At 37.4% G+C, this 13,647-nt stretch overlaps 2 protein-coding genes across 2 annotated transcripts; one reads left to right on the forward strand and one right to left on the reverse strand.

Moving 5' to 3' along the window:
• Positions 1-1,086: 1,086 nt before the first annotated feature.
• Positions 1,087-8,039, forward strand: LOC118748005 (lebercilin-like). Its single transcript, XM_036482265.1, has 6 exons — positions 1,087-1,314; positions 1,387-1,627; positions 1,691-1,947; positions 2,832-3,057; positions 3,113-3,814; positions 7,657-8,039. The coding sequence occupies exons 1-6, from the start codon at positions 1,247-1,249 to the stop codon at positions 7,909-7,911; spliced, it is 1,749 nt and encodes a 582-aa protein (XP_036338158.1). The 5' UTR covers positions 1,087-1,246; the 3' UTR covers positions 7,912-8,039.
• A 125-nt stretch (positions 8,040-8,164) lies between these two features.
• LOC118748008 (ribosome biogenesis protein BMS1 homolog) lies at positions 8,165-12,988 on the reverse strand. Its single transcript, XM_036482274.1, has 4 exons — positions 11,596-12,988; positions 10,387-10,752; positions 9,629-10,325; positions 8,165-9,421 (listed from the first exon to the last, which is right to left on the reverse strand). Exons 1-4 carry the CDS (start codon positions 12,889-12,891, stop codon positions 8,256-8,258), a joined length of 3,525 nt encoding a protein of 1,174 aa, XP_036338167.1. The 5' UTR covers positions 12,892-12,988; the 3' UTR covers positions 8,165-8,255.
• Positions 12,989-13,647: the final 659 nt, after the last annotated feature.

Below are 13,647 nucleotides of genomic sequence, written 5' to 3' on the forward strand. Positions count from 1 at the left end.
AATTATTTTTCATTAATAATCTTTACTGCAATTTAATGAATTTTTTTTTCTGTCAGTTTCCATGTTAAATTAAAATAAAAAAAAATCATATTTCACTTACTAATTGTTTTCGTGAAACTGGCTATTCGAAATTTTTGTGGTAGAAATCATAACAAATTTGCTTTTTGTGCTTTTATTTATTTTTATTTATGTGCGATTTATTCAAATTTATTTAAAAGTTTTTTTTTTGTAGGAAGATACAGAGTTTTAGGAGATCGAATCCATTTTCCAATTTCCAATGTCGATTTTCTAGTGAACCTCAATTGGAGGACCAACCCACTCTCAAACAAAAGGGCACATTTGTGGTATGCAAAATAATCTGAGTTACCCACTTGAGAAAAACATGGATAACAATTTGAATTTGAGCATTATTAAACTTTTTATCAAACCATGGAAGAAATGAGGGTCAAGAATTTTGCATAGATTAGGAAAAAATTGGAAAAAATTTTGCTTTGACCATTTTGGGAAGCCAAATAAATAAAATAAAAAATAAAGTTTATCCGAGTGTATTTCTGCCATGAAAAACAAGTGTTCATAGAAATACCATCGCATTTCATAGTCGGCGTAAAACTGTAGGATCCCTCTCCTTTGTGCGACAACATCAAGGCGCACGCCACAATTCGGATCGCCAATCCATTATTATTATTATTAAATGCGTAATTTTCACCAAGATCTGCTGAACTGAGAACCCCCGATTTCAAATTCGTAGATGCTTAGATCCTTATTTTCAATGTATACTTGACCGAAAAAAATATTTTCTAATCGAAAATTTATTTAAGATTTTTGCAAAAGTTTCAAAAATTTACATTCAATTACACAGTGAAACTCGGTAAAGCCTAAAACAAATCATATTACCTAACACCAATGCGGCCTGGTCGGCCAAGCGACGATGAAAGTTGTTTGTAACCTAGGAAACTTCATTAACATGAATGCAAGCGTCAAAGGCTTCACAGTCCTGTGGTCAAAGGAATAAAAATAAACAATAACAACCAGCCTTAGAGAAAGTACTTTCTCAAAAAAAAAAAATATTTGCTTCAAGTGTCTTCATCAGTTTTAATAAATATTGTTTTAAAGAAAAACACAAAAATACTTCAATTTTATTAACTGCAATACGTTTATATTTTGCTAGTTGATTCCATTTATCATCGTATATTAGTAAAAACAAAATTGTGTATCACAACAGCCGACGGACGTATACGTAACCTAAATGGTCTCACCGAGAAAGTCAACATCTGCATTGAGCCTCATTCCAGAGGAACGTGGCAAACTGCTGCCGTAAGTCCCTTCGCTTAGCATTGTAATTATTTTAGTGGTACACACACATACACATTTGCTTTTTCTACACAGGGTGTCTACAAAGAGCTGTGAGAGCCTTTACTCGAATACGTCCAGTTCGAAAAGTTCAATTAATAACTTATATCGGCGCAAGCAAAACGCCGGCAATGTCGGCGGTGCAGGTGGAAACATGGGCCGCCACTCTACACTGATACCCGCCACAACAGAAGTGCGCCAACGCGTATTATCCGCTCGCCGTCTACGCATGAAAACATTTCAAAATCAGTTGGCCGATGCACAGCAAACAATTGCGGTAAAATATTTAGCCATTCATATCGAATATATGTATATGTATCTCTAACGGTATCGTTTGTAGGATCTCGCACATGAAAATCGTATCCTACGCACGTTACATAAGCGCCAGGACTCCGCCTTGGCCAAATATGAATCAACAAATGCCGAATTGCCGAAACTTTTACACTCCCACGCCGAAGAGTTGCGCGTGTGGCAGGCAAAGTACCGCCACCTACAGCAGATCAACAAGGAGCTCGAGCATAAACTCAAAGCAAAAGAGTCTATAATACTCACGCTTAGCGATCAAAACAAATACTATAGTCAACTCAATAAGGATAGGTGAGTGCGCTTGTGAGGATATACATACTATGTATGTACATATAGGAACTGACCAAGCAACACTGGGGCTTTAAATTGAGATATCCCGCGATCATAAATTTTACTTCTTAAACTTTCGATATACTACTTCTATATATATGGTCTCACTTAAGGTCGTTTTGGTTTTGGGGCAACCCAGTCTTTGAGAAAAGCTCGGGGAAAATGTGAAGACGCTGGCGGAAACTCAAAGACAACATATTGTTGACAGACGAAAACATATTGGGCCTTATGCATAAAAAGTGAGCTTAAGCTCAGACTCAACTTTTACACTAATGGAGTGAGCTTAAGCTAAAGAATTTGTACTGAAAAGCGAGTCGGAGCTTAAGCTCAATTTTTAGGGAAGGGGCCCAATATGTCCTAAACTCTCCAGCTATCTGAAATCCCGACGCTTTCTCACTTTACTTCTGAGAGACTTCCGGCACGTATTCCCAAATAAAGTGTTCAGCCGTAATTTGTATCAAGTAAAGTACAGGTAAAGCGCAAGAAACTCATACTTCAGTTGTCTGTTGTATGCAATCTGACCACCCATTCTGTTGACGCTTTAAGACTTGTCAGAAATCCGCCTAATACAGCGACTTTCATGCGCATTACACATCCTGACCTTTTAATTCGAGGTGATATCGTCTACTGTTCTTTGAATCAAGTTCGGGGGAAACTATTTGTTATCGTATTTCTTTACTTGTTCTCTGAGTGCCGCCGACAATATCAACTATCAAAGAGTTATAGTGCCGATTGCACAACACTGTAGATCCAGCAGAGCTCAATTGAGTCCTTATCGGCATAGGTTCTTTTGCATCTTCTTCAGCGCATCTATGCTAATTAATTTATCTTAAAAATATTTAAAGGAACCTTGAAGAAAGACAGCGTTTGTCCGAGAAGTTGGAAAAGCTTGAAACTCGTTTACAGGAGAAGGATAACGACATGAAGCTACTGGCACGTCGAGTTCAAATCGAGACCAAAAATTTCAAACAACAATTACTTACCGAACAAAAGCGAACAAAGGATGCTTTGATGAAGCTGGAAAAGGCTCGATTGGAGCTATCGGGATATCGAAAACTAGACGAATTAGGTGTAAGTTTGCAGTTGGCATTTGATTACTGCGCTTTCATTATATTCATATTTGTAGGATAAGTTTTCCACACTCAGCGTGGGACGACGTACAACGAACCCCACAGACGAATCACAATTGGAAAAAGATTTAGAGCGGATTCTGGCAGATGAGGTATTAGATGAAGATGAGAAAGATCTAGATGAAGATTTCGATCCCGGAAGTCAACGTTCAGCCAAAAGTCCAAATAATTTGACAGCCGAAAGCTCTCTGGGCTATGGAAATCGCAAAACAGCTTCGTCCCTCACAGTGGGTAAGTCGCGAAAGCAGCGACAGGAAGGCGGCGGCGGCCTAAGACCTGTAACAAAGCAGCAACAGTTAGCCCGACAGCAGTTGCTACAAGGATACCAAAGGAAAAAACAACAACAAAAGGATGATCCGGCGCATGAACATCTCGCCGCCATAACAGATTACGAGGTTGAATATGGAAACGATCACAACGGCGAGTTCCCGGGAGCTAGCGATCGCCGCCAGAGCAATCGAAGCGGCCGTAAATATGATAACACAGGGGACGGTGTTGAAGAGCTTGGCCAGGAGAACGGAGATTATGAGGGAGAGGAAGAGGAGGTCAATGGTAATTCCAGCCGAAAAGCGGACGGCGACGAAGTGGTATCACGTGGCACCTTTAACGCCGAGTATTTAGTAGAGGGAGAGGAAGAACAAGCACTGGAAAGCTTAAATGACGAGAACGGTGAAGATGATGATGATGAACGGGATGTTGTAAGTATTGTAAAATTAATTCCAAATCAAAATCAAGGGGTAATTTCTCACCCAGTAACCAGTCATGTAGGCGCTGGGCTCATTTGAGCTATACAAGGTTCCAGGGATTAGTAACATCCAGACGGCCACACCTAGTGGACTTAATGAGGGGCGAACTTGCGTTAGGGTGTTGTTCCACAGGTTTTGAGAAGGGTGATAGTTAGTTTTATTTACAAGTAAAGTCTTTCAGTCTAATAAACTTTGAGTATAAATCAATCTATAAGATAATAAATAATCACGTTAGATCGAACAATCTGAAGGATGCATTTCCGCATTTGCATAAAAAATGTATTTAGTTACGCTTTCTTTGCATTTCAGCGAAGATGTGAGATAAGTTTGTACTATCATGGTGACCATAAAAAATAAAAGTGCTTTATTTTTTTGACGCTCTTGACTTTTTAGCTTTTATTATGGCAAAAAACTACTGAAAAGTTGGTGAAAAAATATTAACATTTAGAGGTCTCGTGTGGAGCGTCAAAAAATAAGCACTTTTATTTTTTTATGGTCAGTCTACTGTACACCATGATAGTACAAACGACGTACATACATATTATAGAGAGGTCCTATCTCACATCCTCGCTGAAATGCAAACAAAGCGTAACTAACTAAATTTTTTATTGCATAAAACGATGTGGGGACTTAGAATTCGAATAAATGCATCATAATAAATCAAAAAGTGAATTTTGGATTTTTAGTTAGTTACGGCTTTGTGGGATAGGTCCATTCTATATAAAGGTAGCGATATATGTAGTTACCTATGAACAGGTAGTCTCTCAATCACTACTCTAGCCATGGAGCATTGCTCTCATGTCCAACGACAACGCTGGAAATAGTTCTCGAAATCTAGTCTCACCAGCTAACCATAGAGCAGGCCTCTCGAGCAGGGGGCAAAGTACAGTACAGTTTATTTATTTTTTTTCTAATACCCAAAATCGATACTACCATAGTCGAAGATATCACATATGAATTTTGGTCCCGACTGGAGTCGATCAAGACATCTTCATAGGGTAATCTGAATTTTTAACCCCGTGCGACACTCCTTAACCGTCTCCAATCGGGACCAAAATTTATATGTGATATCTGCGACTACAGGAGTATCGATTGGGTATTGGAAGAAAAAAAGTTAATTTTAAATTTTTAAATCTAATATTTGAGATCAAAAACGTCGCCTTGTTTTAAGAGAAATTTTTTCCTCTTTGTATAGTTATTATTTACGAGAAATATCTATATATCGTTTATTTCAAGACGAATATTATTTACGTCTTCTCATAATAATTATGTGGGACTTTCATTTTTTTTCGTTTCGTGGGACATTTATTTTAAGACGGAAATGATTTACGTATTTTCATAATAATTATATGCGACTTTTATTTTTCTCGTCTCTCGTAACGTTTGTTTCAAGACGACAGTAATTTACGTCCCACGTTTTCTCTTAATAGAATGGGTACATGTACTGCCGATTTCACGAAATTAAACGCAAATAGCTGCGAGTTCGATTATTGGAATTTAATTTGCCAACATCTGGCAACCCTTTATTTTGACACCACATTTTTGAAAATCGAACGAACGATACAGATTTGATGACATGAATGAACAATCGTGGCATTAAATATTTAACGCGTCGAATCTCCGAACTCAATTAAGAAGTTCATTCAATAAAACTCCCATAATTTGGAGAAGGCGTAAGTCATTTCCGTCTTGAAAAATAAACGTCCCATGAGACGAAAAAAATAAAAGTCCCACATAATTATTATGAGATGACGAAAATAATTTACATTTTAAAATAATCGTCCCGCGAGACGAAAGAAACTTTTCCATTGTTCACTAATAATTATAGAGCAATATTTAATTTTATTTCTTATAATCGTTATGGTCTCTGGCCTTAACCGTCTCCAATCGGGACCAAAATTTATATGTGATATCTTCGACTATAGTAGCAACGACTAAGGGGTTGAGGCTCAGGAAATCTGATGTAAAGATTTGCTTTCTACATTTAATGACCTCCCTAGTGTATGTATGTATGTATGTATATATGTAAGTATGTTTGTTAGGGGCAAATCCTGCAATCAATTTTTTATCAACTTCCCGATGAGCTAGAGACTTGAAACTTCAAAGTCGGTTCAGAATCCGACGACAATGCAATGCGAAAGTCAAGTTAATCCGATAGGTGGCGCAGGAGTCGAGATATTTGAAAACCCGTAGTTTCAGTTCGATTTGGTTCATATTTTGGAAGTATATTAACTACATGAAAAAGAAAAACTCTACTAAACAATTTTCCGATAGGTGGCGCAGAAGTCGCTATATTTGTAAACCAGTATTTATGAAAGCTTGCTTTAAACATATTAGTTTTTTACTATTAAGTTATTTTTGTAACAGGTAATCTCGCGAAAGGCAGGTCCGATTTTCATTAAATTGTATATATAAATAGCTTAAAGCCAGGTGGCGCTGGAGTCGAGTTTATACTTAAATCGCATGTATGACCTGATCTTGCTAATATTCCAAATATGTATTGGTAACACGAAGGGAAATATTTCGACGAAAATTGCTCGCCAGGTGGCGCTGAAGTCGAGTTATTACTAAAAATCGTATTTAGGATCCGATTTGCGTCATCAACGAGATATGTATATATTGGTAACGGTAGGGGCAATACTATTGCAAGAAAAGAGCCGCAAGGTGGTTAAGTGATTTGGAGACTCAAGGGATCACAGTCAAACAACCGTTAAATCAACCGCCAGAACCATTGCGGTCTTTGCTTTACGGCGACTAAAGGGTGTAAAGTAGAGCTCTAGATACCCGGGTATCGAGCAATGCGAGTAGCTCGATACTCGCTCGAAACTCGTTCATTGCTCAACTGCTCAAATGTTTGTTCAAAATTTTCGAGTTTTTGAACGATATCATAAACAAAAGAAAATTTGTAAATTGTATTTGTCAGGAGCTGCTTTCTAATTCAGGTTAAATAAATTATATTATTAAATACCAATGTAACAATCTTTGCATTATATATCAATAATTTGAAAAATTTAAAAAGTTGCTACCAAAAATGTCAATATAATAAAAAAAACATTGCTCAAATTACTCGAAAAAGCTCGAATTGCTCGAGCTCATGCTCGAAAATTTTCGAGTAATGAGCATTGAACAAGTGTGCGAGTACTCGCTGCTCATATACCCGGGCTGTTTGAAAATGTCCGAACAAAATCGAGAGCTCTAGTGTAAAGACAATTTTTGATGAATGACCATAAAATTTTAAACTTTTTTATCAGATTTTTGTATTCTCTTCCATACAATCCATGAACAAAATTAGTTTCTATGTACTTGTAAGGAAGAAAACGGGTGCTACAGTCAGCGAAAAAAATTGTCAAAAATCAGTGGTAGGGCACATCGTACAGTTTCCTAAGTAAAAGCAAGTCTTTTAGGTACCTACAGCCTGCCAGGAAAAACGGTAAGAAGATTTACTTTACTTATGGAACTGTACAATGGTAGGGCATACTCAAAAATATCTGATTAGAATGTTTGAAATTTTGATGACCATTTTTTAAAATTCGCTGAGTTTTGTAGAAAGCTTGCAACATTGATTTGTACGGTTTTTGTTATAGAATGAGCTATGTTTCAAATATAAATTAACGAAAAAGATTTATAACGGAAGGCATTTTGAATATCGTAGCTTGATGAGCATTTTGATTTCATTGTGGTTGTTTCGTTCCTTACTATTTTACATGAAATTTGTTTTTAACGTGTATATAATAACAGCCTTTATATTAACTTTTGATTTGTCATTCTAATTGTTTTGCATATGACATTAACAGGTCTGCCATACCGCCAAGAAAACTTCACACATGAAGGAAGAGATTTCCAGCATACGCAAACAAATCTCCCATGACTACAAAGAGCGAGAGGCCTTCCTGGACACGTTTTGCCGACAGGCCAATAGTGGAGTTCTATTAGATGAAACCCCAAAAAAGCGAAGTAACATCACCTTGGGTCAGAATCTGCCTAGCAATCGTAAAAATAAATTGCTTGCTGCGCTCAAAGCCATCGACGATAACAAGAGTCAGGACTAAACAGCCTAGTTCATATCTATGTCTGTGATTTTTAATCACAAACTTTTGTTGCTGCTTTTATATGTACATACAGGCTGCGTTTCTTTATACATTCCAGATAATCCTATTTCACAGCCAGAATAAACAGAATGCGTTTGAAATATACCTTAACATATCATCAGGAACGTTCTAATGAACAAGTAAACAAACAAGTTTTTTCCGTTCAGATGAATGAATAAAGAAACCCAGCCACAATGCAAATATACTATGAATATTTAAATAAAACTTGTTTGCTTTTATTTTTTCTAATCAAAGTACTTACAAAAGCCTATACATACTAATGTAATCAATGGTCACAAAATTTTTTAGTTATCCTGCTTTTTACGCATCTTACTTATAGCACGGGAGATTTTCTTTCGGACCTCCTTTTGACGTTTCATCTTTCTCATTTCCTCAATACGCTTTTCCGCACGAAATTGCTTCAAGCGGATCTTGGTTTCCATTTTATCCCGTTTTCTCTTGTCTTTGTAGTTGGTCTCAATCATATTCATCATCTTTGCAACCTTTTGTTCATGAGGCGAGCGTATCACAGCTATGCGCTCCAACTCCTGAGTCTTTTTGTCTGTTAGTGGTCCTAGTTTCGGCTTATCCTTGTATGGCAAAGCTCGCTGTAAAGCTTTGGGTATCGTAAGTGGTTTGAATATTTTCGGTTCACGCTTTATTTCTATGTACTGGCTATCTGGTTGCGCTTGATTATGAATATTGCGTTCGCGCTTCAGCTGACCCAACGTCTTCATGCCTTGCCACTGCGACTTCTGGTCTGCAGGCAGCAAAAGCGAGGTGATGGGTGTATAGAACCGCGACACATCCACTCGGAACCACGTTCTGCAGAAGACAATATCGCTCAAGAGAATCTTGTCTTCGAACGTTGCACGGAATGAACCCTCTGGTTCGTGGTGTGCCTTCTTGATTTGACCGCGTATTCCAGAAACAGTTTTTATCTTAGCTCCCTCGAATTTCGCCACTTCAAGACCAGTATTGAACATTCCTTTAATGAAAGCCGTTTTCTTATATATTTTAAATGGTTGGCCCACCAACTTTAGCTTTTTCATTATTTGCGCTGATTTATCCATTTCACTGACGCTACCTGTGGCGGCAATTCGAAAGCCGAGTCTCTTCATTTCTTCTAGATCGTGGCGTACTGTTTGTAAAGCTAAGAAACCAGTATTTTGTGGAGTGATTGGGCCCCAGAAAGTCATGCTACAGGTTACATGATTTGGTGTATATTTCAGATACCTATGTCGGAAGTTATCTTCTATTTTCGCATATATTGGTACGGTTTGAAAACGACGCCAGCCCAAAGAAATTATAAGTGGGTCGCCAGTTTTCAAAATCTTTTTGTACCATCGATGTTTTTTTACTTTGCAGTTGACATAGCCAATATTTTCTTCGGTCATATTCAATCCACCAACCAGTACTGGGTAACTCGGATCAAAGTTTTCTATGAACTCGGCAGGTATAGCTCGAAAGCCTAAAACAATATGTAAAATTCAATTAGAAAGAACATTAAGTAGGCATAAAATATATGATCCGTAGTCATAAGTCATGTTTATCCAATTTCAGAGATGATGAGTCGTTTTATAGATAAAACGTGTTTTATGCAAACTGTGACAGAGTTAGTGTTTATCTTAAAAAACTGTATGCCTGCGGTTTATTAAACTAGATATTTCCATCTTACCCAAACGAACATAAAGGCCTGGTCGAAATCCTTCAATTTGTATACGCAACTCCGGGTCTAGTGCAGCAAATTCACTTTTGTTCAAATCCGATTGCTTCTGAGCATCAGCTTTCAAACCCTCGTAATAATCATGGTCCCCTTTAATGCGTCCATCATCTTCTTTTGAACCGTCTTTATTGTCGTATTCTGCATCAAATTTAGCTTTGAGTTTTAGTTTTTTGGCCATTAGTTCTGCTTTTGTTAAATTCTCCTCCTCCACCCTAGTCATTCGGCGCTTACGAGTGTTTTCTTCGGCATTACCTTCTGCCATTACATCAGAATTAGTTTCTTTTGAATCATGCGGCTCTTCAACGCCGCTGTTCCCAATGTGCTTTTCGCCAGTTTCCAGATCTTCGAAGTCTCCATATACTTCACTTTCAGCGTCGCTCAAATCATCCAGGCGCAGCAATGTTTCAGCATCTTCGGACGCTTTCCATTTGCCAGTAACAAAGCAGTTTTTTAAAGCGGCCTTATTTTCTTCATCCAACCAGTTACGAGTACTACCCGAAAAGTCTTCATAGAAGCAGTGCTCCATTTTATCCCTTATATCTTTTTCCTTTTGCAAATCGCTTTGCTTTTTGGCCACTACTTTGAAGAGTCCTCCCAATTCGTCTTCAGAGTCAGAGTCAGCATTTTTGTTGCCGTCGAATTTATTTTTCTAGAACAGAAATCAAATTTAACCATTGTTTTTTTTTCTTTTTTAAGATCAATTTATTTACTTTGCTTTCGCTTTGCGTATAACATCCATATACTAGCCGCATAATATTCTTTGCCTCCGAATGTCGCTGAAGGAAGGATTCACGCGCTTTTTGAGCTAAATTTTCTTTCCAGCTCATACTGTTTGCTAGAATTTTCTCTTCTTCTTGGTCACTATCTTCATCCTTATCCTCATCCCCATCCTCATCCTCTACACTTCTCTTGTGTTTTGATTTTAACTCATCGACATTTTGATATTCATCATCAGATGTGTTATTGTCGCTCTCAGCTGCTTCTCCCTCACTATCTTCGTCCCGCCAGTCACCATCTGCAAATTCACCGCCACTGTTAACGCTAACGTTGTCTTCGTCATCTACGCCAGAATCATCCTAGGGAGGAATTTTATAAAACAAAGTGATCTTCCTATGTACACCCACTATCGTCGTTTAAAGTACAAAATCGCGTATCGTTATTTGTACTTTAAACGACGAAGAAATTTTAGAAACACCATATTTTTCACCTAGGGGGTGAACAAAGAACGGAGGAAGGTTGTCAATTCATCCGAATATTATTTTTTTGTATGTATGTTACCGTTTTCGATTATTCTTTTTTTATCGGAAAGGTGGTATCTCAAGGCTGGTCGCACACTAATTCAGCTTAGTTCCGATCATTGGATCATGAATAAATTAACGGTAATCCAAAATTTTTATATGACCATTGAAGTCGGTTGTAAAAATTACTTGTAAAAGTGTAGAAGCAAAGGCAATTCAAACATTACGAAAATTTATGAAAATTAAGCAAAGTTTCATAAAAAAAATTTAAACATTTTTACCAAATTTTGATATGAAGTTATATCTACATGTATAATAATTGTACCATGAAAGTTATACATATATTCCATTAGATTTTAGTAAAGTGGATGTATGAAGCTGCTAAAAAATTACGTTGATTTTTGATAATGTTTTTGCAGACTTCAATTCTCATATACAAATTTATGATTATCGTTAATTTCTTCATGAGCCGATGATCGGATTTAAACTAAATTAATATGGGACTACCGGTGAAGTAACACCTTCCCATTAAAAAAGAATTATAGAAATCGGTTAACGTGGTCCAAAGTTATGCGGTAACATACATAAAAACAAAAATTCGACGAGTTGATAACCTTTGTGAAGTCTGTTAAAAAATAGTCAAATCTGGTAAACATTTTTACCATAAGTAAATGTACTTACTTCATCATCTTCAATATTATCTTCATCCTCATCTATATCACTGTCATCTTTATAGTCTTTTGACTTTATGGCAGAACCATCAGAGAATAGTCGAAATTCCTGTTCTTCAATTTGCATATCCACAGTTTGTTTTTTATCTATCAATTTGCCCACTAATTGCTCCTGCTCAGCAGCGTCTGCCGTTTTTTCTTTGTGACTGTGCGAGCCCTGTAACTCTATATACACAGCGTCCTTATCGTAGACAATTCCTCCAACCCCTGACATGGGCGCATACAGTAGCCTTTCTTTTTCCAAAAGACTGCGCTTTTTCTCCGTGCCAGGCAATGGGCATGGATCGGGTATTGCACTCAATTCTTCAATCCTTGCATCCCCCAGCCCGGCAATATGAACAGAATGTTCCTGTTTCATTGGTACACCACGAACATAACCGTAAAGGATTATTTCTCTGTCACATTTGGGGTTGCGGCGAATCAGGTCTGTATTGGTGACATCTTCAACTCGATCCACGAGCAAATAACTGTGTGCTCCCCGCCATGACAGCGGGCGAAACTTCATTACTGAAATAAAGCGTCCCAGATTTTTTACCTCGTTTCTCAAGTATTCACCGTGCAACAATCCAGAAAGGTAGAAAAGCTTTGCACCATCGTAGACTTCAGTCCAGAAGCGATGCTTCAATTCCTTTTTCCGTTTCCTTAATTGCTTGGGATTCTTGATCATATCTAAATGTGTGAGCACACCCATAATTTTTGGCATTCCATGTACTTGACAAATATTCAGGAATTCGAAGATCTCCATTTCAAACCCGTAACTAGCATCACACAATAACAACACTAAATCTGCGCATTTGGCAATATCAATCATTGAATTTATATCATTGTTGCATTCCAAAAGAGTTATGCGTCGTTTTTTCGAGGTAACAATCGTGATGGGACCCCGGATATCGGTCACATTTGTGCGCGTAAAATTCTTTATTAAGTTGTTGATTAACGTTGTTTTACCTACTTTTGGTGGGCCCACCACTGCTATAAGCACCGGAGGGGGTTCGTCTGGCGTCTGGTCCACAACGGGAATATGTTGCTTTTTCGCAGTTATGTCTTCTTTACGACGAAAGTTTCGCTCTGCTCTCTGGGCAGAATTAATAGCAAATGCCTTCGGATTCCTCTGCCTCGCAGTGAGGTTGGGCTCTTTGGTGTTCCCTGAATCTTTTTTGACCTTTAGTTTTTTCTTTACGGCCTTAACGCCAGCCTGTCGAGCGCGATGCGATTTTTTCTTGTCCAATCCATCTTCCTCTGGCATATCGGTTTAAAATAAAATTATTCCTGTGTGTTTAAAGAAATAAAAACCTCCGCATATGCACGTGCAAGGCAATAGATGTTAAAATTGTTTTGCCATTTTTTAGATATTCTAGTTTTGTATCGATATAACACAGTGTACTGTAGTCGTTATCAGTGTTGCCAGAAGTTTTTGGGCCGACCGGCTAGATTGGCAAAAAAAAGCGGCTAAAAACGGCTAAAATGTTTTAGTGAAAATTCACATGCTTTATTTAAATAAATCGCAAGAAACGAAAGACTAGTTAACACCATTAATTTATATCGAGTGTATATTCCTCATCATCAAATGAATCACTATTGTATATATCACCTGAATTCATTAATTTTAAGAGATCGTCATCTACAGTAAAATTATGGCAGCATTTTTCTTCACGTTTTAAACCGTATCTTATATATAAAATAGCGTTTAACGTTTTAACGCACATTGGATTTCTTTGCTTAGTTTTTATTATATTCATTGAACTAAATATTCGGTCTACTTCTGCATTACTTATAGGCAAAACAAGAAAACTAAAAACTAGGTTGCAAAGGTCAGCAAAAGGGTTTTCTCCTAGGGCATTTCGAAATTGATAAACTTCGGCCCAAAATTTTACAGTTGAGTCTAAATTACTCCAGGTATGTAACGTTAACCGTTGCCATTGCATCTCTATGGATGTTATTTCGTCGGAATTATATTTGTGGTTTTGTTGCTGTAGTTGAACAAATACTTTTGATTTAATTA

The sequence above is a fragment of the Rhagoletis pomonella genome, unplaced genomic scaffold (assembly GCF_013731165.1).
Source record: "Rhagoletis pomonella isolate Grant_MI unplaced genomic scaffold, Rhpom_1.0 Rhpom_scaffold_00012, whole genome shotgun sequence".
NCBI lineage: Eukaryota > Metazoa > Arthropoda > Insecta > Diptera > Tephritidae > Rhagoletis > Rhagoletis pomonella.